Here is a 24,497-nt window from a genome sequence, read left to right as displayed (position 1 = left end):
CTGTATATCTTCCAGGGGAAAACTCTGTGGTCTCTGTAGAATAACAGTTCAGCAGTTTGGGAGCAACCAAAAGTCCCTGGATGTTACTCATCAAGTGTCTTGTGATTCTGCTGTTGACTAATAGTAAAAGTCCTGCTGAATTCCTCTTGAGGGACAGTTTTTCTTTTGAAAGGTTGCTGGGTAAAGTCTGATTCAAAAGCAAGGCAAGGTATATTTATTTGTATTGGTCTTTTAACAACTACCTCCAGTTTGTGCCTTTCTTGTATTAATACACATGTGGTTCAGATAATTCAGATAATTAACTGGCAATGCTTGAAGGTCAAAAACACCAGTGTTCTGACAATATTTTCAGAATCACAAAGACTCTTCTAACCACCTACATGAAAAAATATTCAATCAACCCTATCTCTTAAAAAATGTTTCTTTACAATTAAACTGCAACAGCATGACTCTACTATCCACCCCAACCACATCCCAGCAACGCTGCTGCTGTTACGTACGTACGTATAGAGACAGCTCAGACCGAAAGATAAGAAAGATTTTTTATCCCAATTTTCCATGTTGTTTTCCATGTTTGTTTTGTTTCCCAATCAAAACAAAGATGGCAGCTCACCAGCTACCTGGGGAGGAAACAGTTGAGCTTCCATTGAAGCTCAACTGTTCAGGAACAGACTGTAGTGGTGGTGTCATCCAGAGGCAAATCCTGGAGCTGCTCCACAGATGGTGAATAATGGAACAACTGCTGGGACCCTGCGACAGCAGCCAGTGTTATCTTACTGGGGTATGGTCACATTTCCTGACTCACAGTTTTAAGCCCTACATTAAAATATGAATGAAATACCTCAAAATAACCTGGAGACACAGTCTGTGATGCAGCATCGTTGGACGATCAGATTTCTATACTTTGGAGGACAGCAGCCTGTGTTTGTGGATATATATTAACTGTGCCATCCAAAAGCACTGATTTACCATAATGCAAAGTGTGGAGTTTTTCAACTGAATAAGCTGATGCTACACAGTTAAGGTCTCAGAAATGACTGATCTGTCAGGTTAAGTTATGGAAACAGTGTGTTGCTTTCACACGTGTAATGACGTGTTCTGTTTAGCTCTGTTTGGTCTGGTCTGTGTTTACTGTAACAGGGTGTAGCCATGAAGCTGTGCAGACTGACAGGTAACTCCTCAGACAGCTTTGGTGAATGTTATCCTCTATCATCAGTGCTGTTTAGTCCCGTGATTGACATCTGACTTTTCAAGCCCATTTTCAAGTTACCTTTTAATGAGGAACTGTTGGAATATTTGGACAAACAGAACACACTGGCATTTTCTAACTTCTGATGTATTGGGAAAAAATCCCCACAGCTACATTCCAGCAAAGGTTTGGGTGAAGATCAACAGCTGGATCACTCTCAAAGCTATAAACGACAACATTATACAACCTCACACCCTTAATTTGGATAAGGAAAAACTTGATTAGATGATAAAACAATGTCATCCTAAGGTCCAGCTGTTCTGGACCTTTCAGTTGTATCACACAGTTGATCCATCTGTAGATGAAAGAGTTGTGTCTTCACGTAAATCATTTGTAAATCTTTGTGTATTCCTATTTTGCCAAGAGCTTTAAAGACTTCTTGTCCATGTTGACTTAAAACTTGAGATTGAAAGTTCATCCCAGACACAGTCTGCCGCCTTCACGCTTAACATCGACATTTTGTTGGAGATGGGCCACAAGTTGTGATCGTATTAAAATCAAACACCAAAACATTGCCCCCAATCTTCTCCCTGCAACTTTTAGTGGTGCTATAACAGTATCACATCACTTCCTACTTTGCTATGGAATGCACTATTACTTCAATAAATCACCAATGCTGACGTCAGGATTCGTACAAGTGCAAGTTGTTTGTCAGAGAAAGTAAAACATGGAACATTTTGTGGGTTTTGAACATGTGACCGTTGAGCCACAGTATCTTTACCCATCAAACCACCTTTAAACCCTTGTTGACCCGTAGTGGGATACGTCCCTGAATCAGCTCCCTCAGCCGGCCTTGATTGGTATTCCAGCAGTGAAGGAGGTATTCATCATCATCGTCCTCAGCCAGCGCTGATATTCCTCCCTGTCACACATCATCATAAATACATTTTGAAGAGGTCACTGGAGGCACGTGCATGTACTCTCTCTCTCTCTTTCACACACACACACACACACAACTAGTCCAAAATAAGGACACGCTCACACTTCCCCACATAGATAAACAACACAGGATTTCAGACAGTGTATGTCTAGTTCAGTGCAGCTCAAACAGACAGTCCAGATGTTGCAGAGACAAGATATACAGCGTGCTACAGTAATTAGCATGCCTGTGCTGTGTGCTGCAGTATTGATATGCTCTCCATGTCTGGATAAAGAATTCTGTTTGGTCTCGCTGGCTTTGGCTCAGTGCTTTGCAGGGAATCATCTCCCCCTGTTTTTCTCTCACTATGTATCTTTCGTCTTTCTCAAGCTTTCAAATCTTACTCGGTTTAATATTTGCCAGGTTTATTGGCATAAATCAATGGAAGAGAACCAGAATTTCCAAAAAGCATCTCAGTGCTTCAGAAAAGTTGTTGGTATTTTTTTGCAATTGACATAAAAGCAAAGCCTGTCATAGATGTCATAGAGCTGTCAACATGAAAAATGGAGTGAATAGATGACAGGAAATTGAAGAAATGAAGCCACAGAACTTACACACTAAGTTAGATAACGTTGCTATTTTCCAATGAGACAATAAAACTGTAGTAATTTGAATTGCAGTAGCTTTTATCATGTGAATTTTGTACCAAGGTGTAAATTAACGACTCAATATGTACAATATAAAATATGTATGGTGTATATGTATATATAGCCATCTAACTGTCCATATAGAAGCTCACTATCTCCCAGAGAGAACAAGCCATGATGAAATATTAAGTAAGAGGGAGACTGAGAGATCAGAATAAAAATACATCTTTGTTCTCTTACTGGAAGTAAGTGTTTGTTTGCGCAGCACGGTCCTGTTTGTATGACTGAGAAGTACAATAAAGTACATATTACAACAGCCGCAGTAATAAATACTACCAGCAGATAATTCACTGCAGGAAATTAAAGCATGAAACGCTGTATTGTGTGCTGCTGTTTTCAGTTTGGCCCCTCAGTTCCAATGAAGAGAAATCTTAATGCTGCATAAACCAATAATGTATTCGATAATAATCAGCAACAGTTTGGGGAAGGTTCAGGATTCCATTTATTTTAACCATATTACGCATTGTCTTGATGCCACATGAAGATTTATTGATCCCATGTTTATATATACTCTATATGCAGCCAATACAACAATATTAGTTTGAAAGATTCAGTTTATCAGAAGTCCAAAGAGGTAAAAACTCCAGCAACACTTGCAGTAAACTTCATTACACCTAACACGATACGATGCTTTTACCCTACATTACCTGATTTGAAAAAACTCAAGTTGACCACAATAAAGAACATGGTGGTTAATGGTTGAGTGACTCACAATCTACAGGCTTACAGCCATCAAAATACGAAAACACCCATGACCAAAATCCTGAAGCATTTTAATCGGATGAAAATGTGAACTAGATGCCAACAGTATAAATGAAATATATTTTCATCATTTTAAAAAAGATTTGAGGTTTTTTAATACCTTTTTGAGTCATAGTATATCAAATAGCTTGGTTTTTGTGGAATAATCATCTATGGATTTAATTATGGACTGATGTGGATTCTTTGTGTACATGAGCAGCACGTCTGAATGAGACCCCTCAGCTGTAACTTTCTCTGCTGCCTTTTCACTGAGGGAACCTTCAAGCTGTGAAGGGCGGTGGGCTGAAGTATTTTGATCCCTTTTATCTTCTGGTCCTTGACTGAGGCAGCGGAGCTCCATGTGGGAAGCTGAGAGGGAATAAGCAAACAGGGAGGCAGGGAGTTCAGGTTTAAATCAAGTGGCCCCCTCTCTCAGCGTTCATTTTTCTGAGGGTCTTTTAGAACTAGAGCAAAAAGGTACATCCTCCATTTGTTATTTCCGATGCAATCAGATGGAAAAAATTGTACTGATGAAATGTTGACCTTTCCTGACATCAGTAAATTGTTTTTTCCTTGTTGAATATACCTTACACTCATTTCATCTCATGGTGGAAGATCCTGATTACTTTTCCTTATACATGTTGTTCATTCATACATAAGTGTACATATTTATACACAGCCATGTAATACGGTTCTTCTTATCTTTGATCAGCCTTTCTTTATCTCGTCTTTGATAATTGTGGTTGATTACAGGATCATGCATATATTGTATTATGCAGTTTTTCTAGGGCTGTATCAGATTGTTGTTCTTTTTTTAGAGCTCAAGAAAATAATTGGACCATTTTTTGTCAACTACTATTTTCTTATTATTAAAGGAGCTATTTGTAAGTTTTGCTATTGCAACATAGCCAATGCTAGCATTAACAGCTGTACTGGCCAGTCTCGCCAAGAGCTTCTTAGAGCGTTTACAAGAGAAGAGCCTATAATACTTCTTCTGAGCAGCACTACATCCTAAGGGCAGACTGGACGCTAAGGTGACTCATTATCGGAAACTGACAAGACAACTGGTCTAGGGCTAGCTGGTTAGCATGCTAAGTTCAGTAGAAGTGATGAAGATAGAAGAAAAACAAGAGGGTTGCTTTCCAAAATTGGAAACAGCTCTTGGCGAGTAAAAGAATGAAGTTTGATGCAGTTTGTTTTAGCTGACATTTCTTCTAGATTTGTACGTAAACAGGTGTCGCTGCTAATGTTAGCTTTGTAGAAATAGCAAAACATAGAAGAAGCTCTTTTAAACATGACTTTGCAGTGCAAGGCTCATTGACTCTTCTGTATTCCTTTCTCCATCTCAGATATGAACCATAATGGAGGGATGTTAGTTGACCCACCACAATTGTTGCTAGCATTCGGTGGAGATACTTTCCTACTTTTCTTATTTTTAACTTGTCGTTCCTTCATTCTTATTCAACAACATAATTCCGCTCTTAGTATTTGCACTTTTAAAAGTAAAGGTGAAAGCAAGTTATTCTAGTTCAAACCCGGCTGAAGGCTAATTGTAGCAAGCTAATGAGCATCTGTTCTCTATGTCTTCATAACAGAAAGTCCTCATACAACATTACTGAAAACTGAACAAGGCGAGATCCATTTTCTGCTGATGCAAAATCAGCTCTTATAAGAATAAAGTTAGGTTGAACTAAATGGGTGAGTGAACACAAAGGGACAGTAAATGACACACAGGCTGTACCTACACACATCCATATTTAGATTCACCACACATCCTTCCCCCTGCATCATTTCATGCTCCGACCACTCAAAGTGAAGAATCCCTCGGGCAGAACAGTAAATACCGATTGATGTCGTTGAAATGCAGCCGAGCCTCATGAAAGAGGTAAATGTGAGGTATTTGAGGCATGGTGGGAGCTTTGAAACATCAGGCGCACCAGATAGGCTGAAACACAATCTAAATGTAGCACAAAATAGGGGGTGAAATGACCTAAAAATGAATGTTGAGGTGTGGGTGTTGAAGGAAATGGAGTCTTTTTTTATCTTCAGAGAGAGGCAGTCAACACAGTATGTGATGGTGGGTAGTTTGAGACGACTGGCATTTTTTTTTGTTGACACACGTTGATCAGTGAGAAAATGACGGCAGGATTGTGGAGGGAGTTGTGATACTGGTTCTGGTGGATGCTGAATATTTCTTTGCAAGAAGTTAGTGATAGATCGTCCAACCACAGATACTAATCAGTATTTGATTCTCCACACAGTGTGTTCTAGCTGAATAACTTGCTGCCCATGAGAGAGTAACATTCATAATTTAGTCCGAGGATAAATAATCATATCTACAGGATCAAACAAACGTTAAATCCAATGTCAACCAGCTTTCGACTTAATTGGCATCACTTTAGTTTCTGAAGTTACTGACTGTAAGACAACCCTCAACCAATTTACTAGCAGCTGATTCCAGTTCTGTTCGAGGTTTCTGCCTCTTAACGGAAGCTGTTCATGGCCACAGTCGACCAGTGCTTGCTCATGGTGGGAATTGTAGTACGGTCTAGACCTGCTCTGTAGAAAAGTGCCTTGAGACAGCTTCTGTTGTGATTTGGCACTATTTGAATAAAAACTGACTTGACTTGAACATTTCTTACAGAACAGTGGCTTCAGCTGACTCCTCAGCTCCTTTCATTACTTGCACTTCAGAAGGCAAATTGGTTAATTTCACCAGTTGCAGTTAAATTAAAACTTCCACACGTCAGCTCTGACGCTTCAGCTCGCACTTCATCCCTTTTTAGTGCTTCAGCTTCAACTGACACTTCAACTATTTACAGTGCTTCAACTTTAGTTGTTACCATAGTGACATTTCAGAAGCAAGTAATTGTTATCCTGTTTTAGTGTTTACAGCTGCAGTTTTCAGTGCAAGCAAGAACAGTTAAATCTTCGTGGTTAATATTCCTGTTCTCTGTGTTCTAAGCTAACTGGTGTGTAAAAATCCTTGTTATCCTCATGTACTATAACAGTGAGATGTCTATTTGAGCTAACAACATAATTAACCCCAACTGCTGTCATGTATCTACACAGTCTCACTGGTGCTGATTGTAAGAATCCCCAATAAAATGTTTTAACAGCAGGATGTGTGGGGGTGTGGGGGTACTAACCAGGCCTTCCCTCCCTCCTCGATCCCCCCCGTTTTCTCATATCCCAGAGAACCACTCTGCCCCTCCAGATGTCACCAGTTACACCAACAACACCGCCAATACCACCGCCACCGATGGCATCCAGGTGGAGAGAGCCCCGGGCGCTGGCCCCGCAGCTCAGAGGCAGACGCCCAAGTACGGCAACGCCGAGCTGATGGAGACCGGAGACGGTGAGTCAGGGTTGGGAATATTGTCTGGGGAGAAGAGTTACAATAAGAAAATTACATTCTCTAATGCTTTAATGAGCATAATTATATTGATTTATTATCTTCAAATATGAATTATGTCTTGAAACTTTTATTTATACAATAATTAAACCATGAAAGTTCAAGGTAACATCTCTAAAAATGAATGTAGATGAGTTCAGACCAAAATTTCCCACTGAAACCTGCATATATGAAAAAATCTTATGAAGTTTGGTGAAGTTCTTTTTTACAGTAACTTTTAATGGGAAAATCAATATTAGATTGGCTCGAGTTTTTTTAGAGTTTGCCCATGAAAACTCATTTTAAATACAAATATGAGCAAACTTAGGAGGTAGGTACGTTTTGTAAGAGCGGAACATCAAACTTTTAAGCTGACTTTAATGCAACATTAAATATTGTCATCAGTTGTCAGGTTTGATATTATAAAACAGGTTTTGGACCATTTGAAACAGATTTTATGTTGATTAAGAAATTCTGTGATGTGCAGCCATACTAGTGCATTTGTTAAATACATAATGATATAGATCACGGGGCTTGTTATAGAGAAGGTTTCATTCTGTATAATATCTGTTCAAATCTGCAGGACTTTGTCTGCAAAAACAGGTTCATCAGAAGTCTTTTTTTTATTTTTGTCTTCACATGGAACCAGGAGGTGTGATTCTAGAGAGAAACATTTCAAATCAGTTCTTGATAGACTAACTTAAATCTGTCTAAATTAAATCCATCAAATGTCCAGTCTGACATAAAATCACCTGTGAAGAACATTTATTGCTTCCTAATATTAAATGCCTGCTGTTCAGATTTATTTTTTATTAGGAAAGGATAAAAGGCTCAGAAAAATCAGACACATATCCCGACCCTCATGTCGACTTACAGGTGGCAGTTTTTCCATCACAGTCGGTCGTGTCTTTTTTGCTGAACTATCCACAAATGTCTGAACAAAACAACAAACCATAGCAGCAGAATTTCACATCTCCCTTTCTCGCCACATTAGCATCAGTCAGCTCTTTGAACATCAACACACGCTGTGGTCAGATGTAAAATGTTTTTTAGCATCAGAAAAGATGAATCCAGATGTTCCTGCAGACTCCTCAGAGATGACTGAGGACACCAGTTTTCTGGTCCTCAGTTTCATGAGTCCGTCTCTGGAGGGATGTGGAGCTGCAGCAGACCCTACTGATCGATGCAGCCGTGGATGGAGACGTTGAACGCAGTTCACAGCGAAGCAGCATTGACAGATCAGGTGCCAGAGTTTACAGATGGGAGCTTATTGGGATTTTTGGCTGAAAGCGACACAACAAAGCTGAGGCTCTTTTTCAAAGCACTGAGAGGGTGTCATCAGAGATTCTGAATCTTTTTATTGTCAAGTTTACAAATGGCTGCTGTGCATTTTTGTTTTCAGAGAGGAGCTTTAGTCAAAGCAAGTTGTAGCATAAACTGTTTGTCTTTGGATTTTTGAGGATTTAACTTTTGATTCACTGTGTGGGAGCAGAGATTTTGCTTCAGTCTGTTGCCCTCTGGTCGTTCCCTACAGTAGATTATACATCTAAACACATTTTTGTGAGGATTCTTTTGGTTTAATTCATTAATCTGGTGTTTGGAAGCATAGCACTACAATTATTAGGCTATAAAACATTATCAAACATTTGTAATGTATAATCAAATACACACTCAATTTGTGCCAGTTCAAAATATATTTTTTCTGATTAGATGAAGAGAATAACAAGAAGAATAAAATAAAATGATTTCCCATATTATTTTTCCTGAGGATTTTTTATTATTTAAACCAAAAAACGTCATTATTTTTCTATAAAGCAAATGTCTCGCCTCCTTTCTGATGTTTTATTTTTGTTTGTAGGACCTTGCTGTTTGAGCACAACCTTAAGTCTTTTGTGAAATTTCATGGGTATGTGCTGCCCTGCCCTGACCCTGCTTCCTTCACACAAACTCCAATATGTGACAGTGTTTGTTAAAATGTGCTGAGGCTGAATGCAAAGCAAATTTTCAAGGTGTGGATGATCGAATGTGAAGTGAATTCAGATGTGAGCCGATGAGAGTTTAGCCCTGGGCGGCAAGAAATGAGCCAGACACATCCAAACTGTTTCAAGCCTTGAAATAAGCACTGATTCATAAACAGACAAAGGAAGAAAACAAGAGGAGTCACTGTTTGATAGCTTTTGACAGATGTGAAACAGTTTCAGGGTCAATCTGAGTTATTAGTTTTGGTGAGAAAATGTTTTCTTTCACCTTTTAATTTTAATGTTTTTCCCTTATATGTAGTTGTATTTTCATATACACGTACACTCCCCTATACAACCCTATACAACCCATGAACATCTCTGCATGTGAACATTATGTATTTGTCATAAACAATATGAAACATTTTCTAGGAAGTCGTTAAAACGGCCTGTAAATGTTGATTCGTTTGTTTATGTGTTCATCCTTGAGGATTTCATCACCAGGACACAAACAGAAAGTTCACCAGAGGACTGAGGGTGAATAATCAGTTCGTTACTGTTCGATCTGGAGCCGTGCACTTCCTGTCTCTCACTGACTTGTGTTGTCAACATTCACTGATGTCTGTGGGTCAGAAATGCCAAAACATCTGTTTACATCCAGATGTCAGCACTTACACTCTCATCCCACCTCTCCGCCTGAAAGCGCCTCACTCTGACAGTTGGCTTTATGACCTAGTGAAAGAGCAATTTGCACCCATCCTTCGTGTCATCTGCCCTTTTTCACCTCTGTCTCATCAGCGTCGCGTTTAGCAGCGGCTCTGTTGATTGCTCGCTCGAGGAAACGTGTCACTTTAATGTTTAGAACCTAGAACTCCACTCAGCGTGTCGCTCGGTGGAACGGGAGGCGGCGGCTACTTCACTTGTGCACCAGTGAAAGCACAATTAGTCTGGGATTTACATTAAAGTATGTGTTCCTGTGTGTGTTCCTCCTCCTCCTCTTCCTCCTCTTCCTCCTCCTCCTCCTCTGCAGGTGTTCCTGTCAGCAGCAGAGTTTCAGCCAAAATCCAGCAGCTTGTCAACACCCTGAAGAGACCTAAGCGGCCGCCACTGAGAGAGTTTTTTGTCGACGACTTTGAGGAGCTCCTGGAGGGTAACTACCTCACTCCCTTTACTTTTAGGACATACTTGGTACACCTTTTTAAAAAGTCTTCTCATCATTCTTCTTTTATCTATTTATTTTTACTTTATTTCTTCTGTTTTACTTTTTGTTTTCATGCTTCATCACATTTTAATGTTTCTGCACTGGATTGCGAACACGATATCTCAGTAACGCCTTGAGGGAATTTATTCAGATTTGGCAGGACTGTCCACTTGGTTTCAAGGATGAACTGAGTAGATTTTGGTGGTCAAAGGTTAAGGCCATGGTGCCTTTTGTTTTCAGAGTCAAAAGCTGCTGCAGGAGCCAGAAGTGAATTCATAATTTAAGCACGAATAGTAAATGTTGGAAAGACTCCGTTTGGTTCAGTGTGACATTAAGATTCATTAAGATGGTGCTCTGCTTCATTTCCTTCCTGTGAATGTTCTCGGTGATACAGCAGTGATAGATGTGTGTTGTAGCTTCCCCCAAGCCCTCATGCTCATGCTCTTACATCTAATCCAACAAAGTTCATTACAATTATTTGATAACAAAAAACTTTATTATCATCATGATATTGTCCTTCTGAGGATCACTCTCAAGGCTGTAACTTTTATAAATTCATACAAGAATTATTCATGTAAATGGTTGTTAGATGTTTTATGTGTTGCTTTAAAAGATCAGATGTCAGTCTGCATGCATAAAAATACTTCTTTAAAGTAAAAAGAAGATTAAAAAAAAGTTACTTCTGATATTTTCTGTCAATAATCAGGTTGTAAGATAAATCTATGTTCTGTACTATTTTACATATTCTATACTAAGATATCTGTGACCCAGTGCAACAGGGTGGCTCATCAGTGTGTTGACAGACAGTACGTCCCAGAAACATTCACTCATTTTCAGTTTTAATCTTAATCCTTGAAGAATGTCTCAAGTAACCCTAACCCTCTGCCATTTTCTCCTGGCCTCCTCCAGTCCAGCAGCCAGACCCCAACCAGCCCAAGGCCGAGGGGGCCCAGATGGTGGCCATGCAGGGCGAGCAGCTGGGCGTGGTAACCAACTGGCCCCCGTCTCTGGAGGCGGCCCTGCAGAGGTGGGGCACCATCTCCCCGAAGGCCCCCTGTCTCAGCACCATGGACACCAACGGCAAGCCGCTCTACGTGCTGACCTACGGTGAGCGGAGCCTCGGTTTAACACTGATCGGGGCGGGAAACCACACGGGGCGGGGGGGTCATTTCTTTCTCTACAGCTTTGGGTCTTTTGTGTGAAATAATTTTGTGGTCCCTCTTGTTTTTTCTTACATGTAAACTCCCAGATTGTGACAGTGATGCCTCATGCAAATTTGAAAAGTTTGTTTGGATACCGACAGGAAAAATGACTTTTTGATACTTTGACAAAAATAACCAAGCCTGAACACAAGTAGCTGCACAGGTACTTAGACTAAATCAAATTGTCCACATTTTGATTGAATTTAGATATAATCTGATCATTGGTAAACAAGATCAGAAATCTGACTGGATGTTCAGAGCCAGCTTATAGTATTTGACAGTTTTTGATACTCTGTGCCATGTGTGTGTGTGTTTGCACGTGTGAGTGTGTGTGAGACTATATGAAAATATAGAATTTAAGATGAAAAATGACATAGTGTCATGAGTCACTTTATCTTGGCCACCTAATTCTTGATAATTAGTCTTTATTATCTAAATATTATGGATCAGAAATGAGAATTGAAGCCTGTTGGTTGTCATCTGTGACCAAATTTTTTTTGTCAACCATCAATAAACCACTGCTTCCAGTATTTTGTTACAACACTGAACTTAATGCATCATGAAAAATAAGTGCTTTTACACACAAACATATCTGACAGCCCATGTGACTTGTCTGCAGCCTGAATCAATCAGTTCTCAGTATATTATCGTAACAACCCGACCTGTAGTAAAAATAGCTTTTGTACTATATGAATACAGCAGAGGGTTTTTTCTGCATTGCATCCCATTTCTGAGCACATATGGTGGCTTTACCAAGCTGATTAACTGAAGCACCAAACAATGTTTAACACCCGCTGCGTGAGCATAATTCCACTAATGGCAGCCAGACAGAGTGCTAAGCACATTAGCAAAGTGTGAAAAAGATGCTTTCAAGAAAGCTGCTCTGCTGCAGAGAGAGAGAGTTTATTATCCTAAAGGACCAGATTCTGAGAATATGTTTGTAGATGAATTATTTACTCAGGAATATCTCCAGAGTGACTTACAGCACGGTCTCCGTAGGGGACACAAAAAAACTTTTGTGCTGACAGGTCTGGAGGATTTCGCTCCTTACTTAATGATTCTGTCATTTACTTAATAGACGTTTTGGCTACAATCACATGGGCAATGATTTTAGATGCTTTTGGTCCTTGGTCATTTTAACCTAAGTGTGCTTTCACACAAGTCCCCCAACCTAAATGCCATAAAGGCTGTTTGTCTCCCGACCCTCTGATATGGCAGAAGTGTTGCACCCCTACTGGCGGCCAGAGATACATATTAAAAATTACAGTTTGAAAATAATTAATTAACCTTTTCATGATGTGACAGTGTTGTGGTAGTTAAAAGAAACAACATTGACTTTCAGTTCGAAATGGGAAACGAGCAGCAGTGTCCCGTCTTAAAGTCCAGTGTTTTGTTGATCCCTTACATTCATCCCGACCTCCTCAGTACGCAGACTTGTTGCTATGTAACGTGCCACCTCACCTCCTCCTATGCTCCTGTTATAATCCCACGGTCACTAGAGGTCACCTAACAATCAAACGTAACTATGGCTCGTAGCCGTAATAATCTGCACAAGTGAGGACAAATGTATTTAAGACCTTTAGTTTGGATCCCAAAACATGAGACGCTGTCATCAAAAGTTTAGGGAGAAAGTAACAAAAATAACAAAATGAAGGAGGCTTGGGAGGCAGCTGGATTTCCCTCAAGTGAGACTCCATCTTGCCAGGTTCCAAGTGATTCACTTATGGCCAAACCACAGTGGTTTGGACCAATCAGCGTACTATGAGGGAGGAACTTTGGTCGGCTACGGAGAGGCGACTGTTTTGGTTTTTGTAAGAGCATAAACAAAGACGGCAAGAATCGTCTACAGACATGCTAACTGGCTTTCAAAGCTCATCAGACTGTGTTTCGTTGTTGCGTTGTGTCTCTCCTACTACATCGTATGATGATGACAGATGGTTCGTCCAATCACCTGTCGAGTATTTTTTGAAAACACCTGCCCTTTTCCTAAGCTGTTTCCTAAGAAGCCTTCCCATATGATGCCTCAGGTTAGAGAAAAGCAGAACTGAACTGAAGTGACCCCATTACCCATTAAATGTTAAAGAGACTAAAAGTGGATTTATATCTCAGCATCAGGAGGTTAGACTGGAGCCTTCATCCGTCGTAGTCTGCTCATGCACCTCCTCAAAACTATGATTAAACATCGAACAATAAGAATTGGTAGTTGAGGTGTGTACCTGATCTTAAACAGGCCAGGTGAGAAGGTGTAAGGCCCAGGTGGTCTGCACAGTACCACAAGGTAGAATGGTTTAGAGTCTGTTGTCCTGAACAAAGCAATTTGTAGCTGATGGAGATGGTTTTAATGTAAGAGCCTCAAAAGAGTTAAATGTAACGTCCACTTTTAATGGAAAATTGAAAATAGACTTGTAGAGTAAGACAAGGCCGCCTCCCTGTTTAGAGCCTGAGAAACTGAGGTGCAGAATCTTGATTACATTTTTTTGTGAGACAGAAGTTTAAACGTCCATTAAGTCTTAGATTTATCAGAATACAAAGGAAAATAAGTCTGAAGTGAGAGGACATACACACACTATGATAAAAAAGTGATGTGAAATGATACAAAACACATATCTGCCGTCTCGCCTGCAGCAGTCCTATTATCCCAGCTCAGCTCCCTAAACACACTGACTGCAGCTGAATCACATCACGTCCTCAGTTCAGTGCCACAGTTTAAGTCCACGTCCAGCCTTTGGTCTGTGGCTCAAGGCTGCAGATCCCAGTTATCCATCTCCCAAGCGGCAGCAGAGAAAATGGCTTCTGGTCCGCGGGGTGTAAAGAGATTTAGCGGCGGTAAACAGAGCTGCCTCTCTCAGGTTCCCGTGAATCAGAGCCGGACCTCCATCTGTACAGCGGAGAGAATGAAGTGATACCAAGAGAACTCCAGACCCATCACTTCACAGAGAGAACATCCCACAGGCGAGCAAACAAAGTGGGAGAAGCACTCGCATCAGTACTTCCAACTAGAATGACAGTGAAATATACTTCATTACAAGTAAAAGTCATTGTTCAGTGAAGAAGAGTAGATTTCCCTGTCAGCTGCATTTCCCTGTTTTCATCAACATCACCAAGTTGGAGCTGGATTAGAAAAAAAGCCCTGTATTAGATCAGCTGAAGAAGAAGAGACTCTGAAGAAAGTAGGAAAGAAAAGGGGAAGGAGAGAAGAGGAAAACAGAAGTGAAAAAAAAAGGTAAACGGAAACCAGAAATGATAGAAAAGGGGAAAAGGATCATAAATTGAGAAAGGAAAGACAAAAGGAAAAAGAAGCAAAAAAAGAAGAAATAAAATAAGGAAGGAAATGATAGAGAATAGAAAGGAAAAAAGAAGAAAAAGAAGGTAATGAGGAAGAAAGGACAATAAAAATGATGGAAAGCTAAAATGAAAAAGTAGGGAAAGGAGAATGAAAGAAAGGGAGATGCAACAGAGAGTGAAGACCGTTGACTTTTGATTTTATCTCATGTTGACAGTAAAAGCTGAGTCAGCGGGGGCCGATTTGACCAAAACTGTTGCGGAGCAGTGTTCACACCGCAGATCACAACCGGTGACCAGCTTCACCTTTCACAGAGGGTTGTTGTGCAAACTGCAGATCAACCTGTGAGCCCTGAAGTGCAGCGCTTGTAAAGTATTTAGCTCCTCTCCCACTCTGTGGAGGCTGGTGGCTGTCATGCACATTTGTACCACACTTGACTACACATAATCATACACTCCCACACACACACACACACACACACACACACACACACACACAATCGTTAACCTGAGGGATAAATGTGAATAGGCAGCAACTTTATCACAAGAGCATTGGCTTTCTCCAAATAGGCGTACAGTGTGTGTGTGTGTGTGTGTGTGTGTGTGTGTGTGTGTGTGTGTGTGTGTGTGTGTGTGTGTGTGTGTGTGTGTGTGTGTGTGTGTGTAACGAAACAAACTGATTTGTGTGGAGATGATGATGAGGCAATACGAGTGCTCACCAGACTGTGAAATGTCTTCAGCTAGCACTCAGGAGTCCTTCACCGGAGAGACAACGACATGGTGAGCCTGTGTGTGTGTGTGTGTGTGTGTGTGTGTGTGTGTGTGTGTGTGTGTGTGTGTGTGTGTGTGTGTGTGTGTGTGTGTGAATCTCAATCTCTCTCCATCTTCCTTTATCTTTCATTCCTGTGGAGTCGTCCCTTTGATGTCGGCCGACAAGGACAAACTTGTTTTGTTTCTTCCTGTCGAGTCATCCTCCGCCCCCCCAGAGAACAGAGAGAATTCATGATACCGAATTCTCCCGCTGTCCTTAAACTCATCCCTCAGCACAATGCACTGCAGATAACCCCAGATAATTGGCAGGAGAGAAATACATTTCTGTTTGTTTAAAAAAAAAAAAAGTCATGGGAGTCAAGAGTTTCTCCGGGAGCTTTGATCCTCTGTAAACAGTGCGGCCTGTGTTGTTCACCAGCAAATCACGTTATCGATGAAGACGCTTGGATTTGTGTACAGCATGTGGAGGACACACAAACTGTTCAGGCTCTGCGTGTTGTGTTTTTTCTTTCTTTGGTTACCCACGTGTGTGTCTGCCTTTGTGTGGAGTGTGTTCTGTAAACTAAAAATCCTGTTTCAAAATCAGAAATGCAAACTCCCAGAACCAGCTTGGTTCGGTTCACACAGATTAAAATGAACTAGTTCACGTTTGTTTCTTCCATTCAGTAGAATCTCCTCCTACCCATCCATCCCCAGCCCCCACCATGGCTGTTATTACTGTAAACTACTATAGAGATACAGACAGAAGTTACTTTTAAAAGACAAGAAAAACAGGTGTGAGTATTTGTTTTACCCAAGCGGCATCACCAGGGCTGAAAGATGAAGCCAACACAGAAGAGCCTAAAGCTGCAGTTCCTCTAATGACCACTAGAGTCTGGCTCCAACAGGGAGTCAGTCCCCATAGACTCCCATGTTCAAATGTCCAACTTTACAGCAGAAACATTTTTTTTTAATTAAGTGCATCATGTAGTAAAGTGCATATGAAACACTACATTATGGTACATATCAAACCATAAGTTGTGGTTCAATACATTATAATACAGTAGTGTACATTACAATACTGTACAACAGATAGCACAAAAGTACAAGCAGTTCATTGCTCAAAAAAAAAAAAAGTCAGTGGTGATTATCAGATCTAATTCCTTTATCAGTTTGCATCAGGGGTTGAAGCTGCTTCATGCTCAAATAACAAACTGAATCCAAACGACCTGTTTCTGAACGTCTGTAATCATCTACTCAAATTTGTCTCAATTTTTGCTTCAGGGCAGAGATGTGTTGTCAGGGGCTCAGTGTGTGATCTACTGTCTCATGAAGAACCAGTTTTATCTTGGAGTCATTTTGAGAGAGTAGCTGCTGCTCAGATGGAGAATATCTCATCTCAGAACAGAATCCCTTTCATTAAATTAAACTACACGATTAGGCAGCTTTCTTTCTCCTCCTCGTGGTTTCAGAGGACAAAAGGCTGCTGGGTGAATCTTTCAGGGGTAGAGTGAGATGCGTCATCCTAAGAAACCAGACCCCAGGTCTGCACAGAAACACTCTGATTACATCTGGAGCTGCAGCTCTCTGATTTGGACACAGTGCAGCTGGAGAGACACTGCAGCAGGGATCCTCTTCCTCTGATTGTTCAAGATGGTTGACAGGCATGTTTTCCAGCTGGGGGACGGCTGGTTGTCACCTCCAGGGTGCCCGCCAGTACAGCTGAATAGCCCTTGAACTAGGGCTTCAGGGTCACTGCTGTACAGAAGATGTATGTTCTGCAGCCTGTGGACATGGGTCTGTTCTCAGTCAAGCTGTTGTGGTTCCTGAAGTTCTAACAGTATCTTGAAAATGTGAGGGATCAAGATCAAGATCACAAGATGATTAACAGGATGACCTGGAGTGACACATGATGATGTCTCAGCTTCTGAAAACTATTCAAAAGGAACAATTACTCATAGCAACCAGTCCTCCAGCTTGATCAACCACACAGGTCTTTTTTTTTTTTCAACCCTCTGATTCGATCCATAGCAGTGTCTCCTGACAGAGTGCCCCTACAGCGGCAGGCGAAACAGACCTTGGTTGTCATGGCTACAATAAATTAAGCACTACAACTACTTGGTTAGGTTTGGGAAAAGATGATGGTTGGGTTAAATGATTTGGGTTAAAATAAGTACTTCCTCAACATTAGACAATCTTTGTTGTCATGGTTACAATGCTAACAACATGATTACCTTTGTGGGTAATAGAAATAACATAAACTGCTACTGTCACATGGGAATTGAACACCACTCTGTCATATTCATCCATCCACCCCAACTTCCTCCTGACGTGGACTTTGTCGCTCTATAAACTACTTCACTGCACTTTTCCCTTTGCTCCTGTCATCATTACTGCAACCATTAGATGTCGCCTAGCAACAAAACCTAACTATGGGTCATAATTAACTGCTGCCAAACGACTTGTGGGCTTGTTTTTTACAGGAAGACAGTCTCACTCATAGACATACGCAACCTACAATAGAAGGTCATGACTTACTTTAAAGGGGCACGAGTCAAAACCTACAACATACAACATTTTTCAGACCTTTAAACTGTACCTCAGTTGTTGTGTTGCTCTGTTCTGACCGACTGTGGGCGGGACCAGATGCTCCGGATACATGTGTGCATTTTGTTGTGGCCTTGCTCATCACTCTGACAGCAGGTTTTAATGACTCAGCTGAAGTCAGCAGCGCACGGCTGCACAGACTGTGGTGTGAACCATAACAGCACATGAAGAGTTTTATTCCCACAATCTCGAAACATACACTTTAAACACAAAGATAAACAGTTATTTTTGAATGAATATAAGAAACTCTGAGGGTAGCTGGTGAAAACGTCTGGTTCATAAGATATCAAAGAAACAGTTGAAACAAAGGTTAGCAGCAGTGTGAGCTCCCTGCCCCAGTTTAACAGTCACAATCACCTTGTCTGTTTGTTGTGAGACCTCTGTAGATAATTCGGCTCCTGAAGCACTCACACTGAAGGCTGTCTTTTCTGATTGTTTTGATTGAGAGACCCCCAGCAACAGACGTGACAGACTGTGCATTCAAATAATTTTTTTCCCTTTAACCAGTCACTAGGCAGATTTTAGGTAGTTATTGGTTTCTAATCTCTTCTGGCAACCCTAAAGAAAAAATCCACTTCATATGGTGTTTAGTGTCTCTTACTTCTGAATTCATTATTCCTTTTCTTTTTTTTTTAAATCCACTGCGGTTGCGCCTACTGTCAGTGAATCACTGTCGCTCTGCCTCTGTTTGCAATTTACTTTTCCTCCTAACAGTTCATTTTCCTCATGGGATCCACAAACTGTCCTTTTCTTCAATTCATTAGTTTTGACAAACAGCAGAAAAACCTCATTTAGAGTGAAAAACAATGAGGAATTCACACCAGGTTGCTCATGCATAATATCTGCATCTGTCAGTCTGAATTAGGTGGGGAAAAAAAGCAAAGGCTGGAAATTGATTCTATTGTTGTTGAGTTACTTCATTAATGAACAGAGCTGACTTCACCCTGCAGGGAAAATGAAACTGATAGAAAAGATTTGATAATATTATGTACAGCGAGACATTTGAAGAAACTGTTATTCTACACCTCCTGTATAGTCAAAATATTTCTCTAACTGCTTCCTGAGGTTCCAAGTTGTTTCTTCTTTAAAGCGTTGGTTCACATTTCCGAAAGCTGCACGAGCTCAAATAATAACCAAATACAATTTGTCAAGATAGCGACACCCTTTGCCTGTGTAATTATATACTGATGTGGACTATGTGGATCTAGTTACTCTGCAGTCATGAGGGGGTTTAGTTTGTGGAATATTATGAAATCTGTATGATTATCTCCATACCAGTCCACTTGTGAGGTGAAATATATGAACGTTCAAAAGTGATTTATCTCTGAGCTCCATGTGAGTGTCGTAATTTCTTGCATATGGGGGCTCATGAGGTCATCCTTTGTTCCATTGTACAATTATTAGAAAAGTTGTTTTAGGGCACAAAATAAATTGGCTGAGATTTCAGCCTTTGATCTCTTGATTACATCTTTCATAAATAACATCTGGGACTCAGATTTAGTCATTTCAAACCTCATGTTTCCTGCCTGTGTGCACTGTGGTGTGTAACAATGCTTTATATCTACCTGCAGGTAAACTGTGGTCCAGAAGCGTGAAGGTGGCCTACAACCTGCTGCACAAACTGGGAACCAAACAGGAACCACTCGTCAGGCCTGGAGATCGGGTCAGTTAAAAAAAAAAAAAACTGATACTGACAGATTCACAAGAGACAAAAAGAGTGATATCCTAACTTGAGGCGTGAGGATCACACTCGACAGACTTGACGCTGTGCTGCTCTGACACTTGACAAACTAAAGACTTGTCTTGACTTTAGACTTGGAAGTCAGCACAATAAAGTCTTAAGTTTTGACCTGGTGAATCTCCAGAACTGTGACAGACAAGCTGGTCAACACGAACCTTTGCAGCCTAATATGTTGCAAACAATAGGAAACATTGTTGGCAGCTCATTTTGGCCTTATTGCGTACTTAACTTTGCCACAGCCTTTTTAAATTATCCAGTGTCTGTTTGGAAAACATTGCCTCTGTTTTACCCCAACCAATCAGTAGCAAGGGATGTATCTGTTCTGCTGATGTCAGTTTTGACATGCAGCTGTTGTTAATGGTGGCAAGAAGGTTTTCACAGAAACTGATTTCATTGTAAGGGCAGTTCCAATACGACACAGAAATGTGCTGTTCAGATTTTCAAACATGATTTCCAGTACCATGAACAAATTCCAAAACCAGTTTGAGTTCTCGTAGAAATCTGAGATCTGAACTTGGAAAACAAAGCCAGAGTATCTGTGAGGTGGACACCACTAGAAGTGTTTGTGTTTTAACCTGATTTAACAGAGCAGAGCCCAGGTCTGCACGGAAACACTCGGAAACACTCGACTGGCAGTTTCTTGACGTCACCTCTCAGGATTTTGTGGGTTCTGGCCAAAAATCCTTGGCGACCTGACACATGGCCGTCACTTAGTGCTTTAAAATGCATTGTCCTCAAGGCCTCTTTACCAGGCATTCCACACGTGAAGAGACGACCATGCTGAAATGGAAAAGGGTTCAGTAACAGTCCCGCATATCTGCTGCCATGTGACGCCTCCACTGTCTCTGTTCCCCTTCTTCTTGTCCTTCTTTCATCTTTATTTTAAGCTCAATTTCCTGCTCGACTGGAGACTAAGTCCAGACTGGGACGAGGCCAGTGTGTGTGTGTGTGTGTGTGTGTGTGTGTTTTATGTATCTCAGCGGGAAGGGTGTGTGTTTTAACTACCATACAAGTCCCATTTTGTCCCCCTCAGTGTGAATTACAAACTAGTCTTTTTCACAGTTTTACAGGAGCTTTAATAAGCTGCACACGCATAGAAATTACGGCCTCGTTTTGTGTTTCGACAGAGACATGTGTCTTGCAGGATGATTGCAGATACGAGTTTTCCTGAGAGAGTGTTTAGGAAGCTGAGGGGAGTTAATCACACTGAGAAATACAGGAGTTATTATTTTATGAAATCACATCAGAGGTTCTGTAGTCCTGTGTGGTGAAACAAGCTCACACCAGTTTCGGGAAAGAAGTCTGTTGAAGAGTCAGATATGATTTGTGGATGTGATTTGACTTTCATTTAATCGTTTTCTTTTAACATGGGAGTGTGTATAATAAACAAACAAAACGAACGTTCCTTTCCCACTTCATGCACAGTGAAACCCTTGTAGAAGGTCCAGAATGCAACAACCCGTCTGGTCTTCGATCAGCCCAAATCACTACACTATTCTTCGCCCTACACTGGCTACCCATGGCCACCCAAATCAAATTCACATCACTAATGCTGCCTTCAGAGTAACTTCTGGGTCTGCACCCTCTGCTTGGACTCAGTCTCACAGCCTCATGCTCCTTCTCAGCCACTGCTTCCTCTGAGAAATGTCATCTGGCATTGCCATCCCTGCTCCTTTTCAACAGTGAGCCTCATGTAAACTATTTATATGACACTGTTGAATCTCTGCAGCCTCATACACACAGCAACCGACAGTGGTTTCCCCTCTCGTCTCTCTGGTGTCATCTACAGAGGAAACCTGAACGTCTCCAATGAGACATGCACATGTCAACATTAGTCCTGTTAAAGATCATTACATCACTCTCATTCACTCAGGTGCACTCAGCTTATAGCTTCACACTATACCACACACACACACACACACACACGCACACAGTCCTGCATATGGAAGCTATTAAGCAGCACTTAAGCTGGTGTTCACTGTTATCATCACAACCAGCAACTGGAGCCGAACTGGATACAGCATGGCAGAGCAGGAGATAAAGGGTCTGCCGCTGTAGTGCTACAGAAAGATGTTGGATCTGGTTGTTGCCTTCATGTCCTGTGTGTAAAACGGCAGAAAATATGTTTCAGATGAGATTTCATGGCGTAGATATGATCTTCAGATGCTTCACCAACGAGACCAACAGAATGAGCTGTTGAATCAACATCTGATAGCATCAGCGAAAACCGAAAATTGAAAACAAAGCTGGTACTTTAGTTTATTAGTCATGCCAGCATCACCTGATTCTGGGGTATAATGGGGTATTACAAATGCTGCATTCACTTACCTGCTGCAGAAAATATTCCCTCACATTAAATTACTTTTTTGCAACTGCAGTTCTTCCACTTTTCTGCATCAGTACACTGTAGCACATCCACATGTTTAATCACTCTGACACATTGTCAGTCTGCACATTCTGTGATGCAAAAAGCAGGTTTCTTAACTGAATCCCGGTTCAGAGGCAGCTCTCAGTACAAAACCATGCATGTATGGAAAAGACATATTGGTGATGTAAAGTCGAAGAAAGAAAGATGTTTATTAAATGTTAATTCAATCTTTCACCCATTTTTTATTCTTGTTTAACAGTATAATGAATTTTCATTTTCTGTGTTATTTCTTTTCATCCAAAGGTTTGTTTTCATATATGCAGCTGTTACATAACGGTTTTGGCAGTGTCACATAAACCTCAGTGTGCCAGTTAAACCATGTAAACTGAGGTGAAATGAGATGAAACAGAGGGAGAGAGAGAGAGAGAGAGAGAGAGAGACTCTGTCAGACAGAGACACTGGAGAGAATAATGATAGAACAGAAAGTCAAGGAAATAAGAAAAGAAAACAGAAGAAAGACAGACATGAGAGTGAGAGAGAGAGAGAGAGACAGAGAAAGAGAGAGGCTAGCCAGATGCCCCCTAAAAGATTCAGCTTTTATTCTTTTCTGATAAGACCCATTATCTGCATGGATGAATTTCTGGCTTTCTGGTGATCCTGACTCTTTGGTGAACTTGTCCACTCACCCTGTAGTAAAACAAAATATAACACCATAACACTGTAGATTATTTGCATCCATCCTATAATCTTCAGAAACCTTTCTTCTCTTCCCACTCTAACCCTTTGCTTCCTGTCTCCTCCCGCCTGTAGGTGGCGTTGGTCTTCCCGAACAACGACCCTGCTGCCTTCATGACGGCCTTCTACGGCTGCCTGCTGGCCGAGGTCGTCCCTGTGCCAATAGAAGTACCACTGACCAGGAAGGTGGGTTCAGAATCTACAACCTCAACCAGGACTTAATCAGTTTAGTCCAAAACTAAAATTTTTTTTTTAATGTTTCTAGGTGTCAAATGTGTCAAAAAAGTAAGGATGGTGATATTACACTCTTACTTTATTTGCAATACTCTTTTCCCCCATTGGGAAACAGATTCAGACAGTCAGGGATTCATACGTCATAGAACCTAAGGAACCAATCCTGTCAACTTGGGGGGACATTGGAGGATGGGGCTAAATAAACCTGAATCCTTGTCAGTACAGAGAGCCAGAGTGTCAGCCACTGCCGGTTACAAGCTAACAAACAACATAAATAAATAAAAGATGCCATCTACAATAACCGTTCTGATCCGTCTGCTAGTCTCTGATTGTGGTCTCAACAGACTCCTCATCTAAGTCTGGGTCTGGCTGAGGCTCAAACATGAGGCTGAGTCTTTCTGATGTTTCCTCCTCTAACCTTCTTCATACTCTCTGCTCTTTCACCTGGAGACCTGGAGCCAGCAGGTGGTGGGCGGGGCACAAGGTCTGATCCAGATTTCTCAGTGAGGAAGTCAGAGTAGATGATCTTTTACAGAGTTGAAAACATGTCTGGAGAGGATCTTTAAATGACAAACTGTTGCCATGGTGACATAAACCCTTGGTTAAATTTTGGGCTGGATCTTGTTTGGATATTGTAAAAGTCAACACTGACTTATATACGTATATAAACATATATAGCACTAGCAGCATAAAACACGTGATGCAGCATGTGAGCCTCCATCACCATGTTTTTCCTTCAGTTTCTTCTTCTTCATCTTCTTCTTCATCTCTTTCTTCTACTTCTTCACGTCAAACAGTGTTAGTGAGTTGAAAAGAGGACACGCAGCAGAGTCGCGCAGCGCTAATTCGCACCAGTCACTGGAGCTAATTCTGCGTTCGTAGGGATTGTGTTAAAAACATGAGTGAGTCACGGTGCAGCTCAGAGCGCGCTGAGCTCTGCTGAGGTGTAATCAGAGCCAAATGTCTCTGCTGTTGTGGGTCTGTCTGAGTCAGAGTTTGGATTGGCTGTCACCATGCGCTGACATGTCCTCTGGGAAGAATCAGGACGGCTGACGTGTGTCTCAGGGTCAGTGGAGGTCTAAGTAGGGCTCTGTGGATTTCAGCCTTTTATTTATTTTTTTTTCCAACAGAGTTTTATGTTTTTTTTGTATTAAAATGCAATACCTCCTACTTTACAACCACAGAGAACGTCAGAGCTAACCACTATCCATGAGCACGTATTGATTAATTACAACCCAACCCAGCTGATTAATCACATTTGATCTGTCTGTCTCTCTCCAGGATGCCGGCAGTCAGCAGATTGGATTTCTGCTGGGGAGCTGTGGAGTGACAGTGGCCCTGACCAGCGACGCCTGCCACAAAGGGTTACCCAAGAGTCCCACCGGAGAGATCCCACAGTTCAAAGGTCTCACATGAATAAACGCACACATGCATCCTGTCGTCACACCTGTGCACATATCAGCAGGGAG

The 24,497-nt window shown here is 41.2% G+C and overlaps 2 protein-coding genes across 9 annotated transcripts in view; one reads left to right on the top strand and one right to left on the bottom strand.

The window, feature by feature from the left end:
* LOC139628679 (tripartite motif-containing protein 16-like) overlaps positions 1-24,497 on the bottom strand; it is a 276,374-nt gene that overhangs the window by 146,112 nt on the left and 105,765 nt on the right. The gene's annotated exons all lie outside the window — the stretch shown is intronic.
* The window catches only part of LOC139628672 (disco-interacting protein 2 homolog C), a 190,542-nt gene that overhangs the window by 124,425 nt on the left and 41,620 nt on the right, over positions 1-24,497 (top strand). For 6 of the 7 annotated variants that reach the window (XM_071490602.1, XM_071490600.1, XM_071490597.1 and 3 more), the window contains 6 exons: positions 6,753-6,914; positions 9,939-10,058; positions 11,019-11,216; positions 19,522-19,613; positions 22,870-22,980; positions 24,310-24,433. In XM_071490602.1, coding sequence (XP_071346703.1) covers positions 6,753-6,914; positions 9,939-10,058; positions 11,019-11,216; positions 19,522-19,613; positions 22,870-22,980; positions 24,310-24,433 — 807 coding nt within the window. The remainder of the gene's footprint in view (positions 1-6,752; positions 6,915-9,938; positions 10,059-11,018; positions 11,217-19,521; positions 19,614-22,869; positions 22,981-24,309; positions 24,434-24,497) is intronic. The other variant, XM_071490598.1, reaches the window with a different exon arrangement.

This window comes from Trachinotus anak, unplaced genomic scaffold, assembly GCF_046630095.1.
Source record: "Trachinotus anak isolate AG129_WGS33_773 ecotype Australia unplaced genomic scaffold, CSIRO_AGI_Tana_v1 ptg000012l, whole genome shotgun sequence".
In the NCBI taxonomy this organism is placed as follows: domain Eukaryota; kingdom Metazoa; phylum Chordata; class Actinopteri; order Carangiformes; family Carangidae; genus Trachinotus; species Trachinotus anak.
Note: the sequence above shows the minus strand (reverse complement) of the source record. Positions and strands in the feature narration are given on the sequence as shown.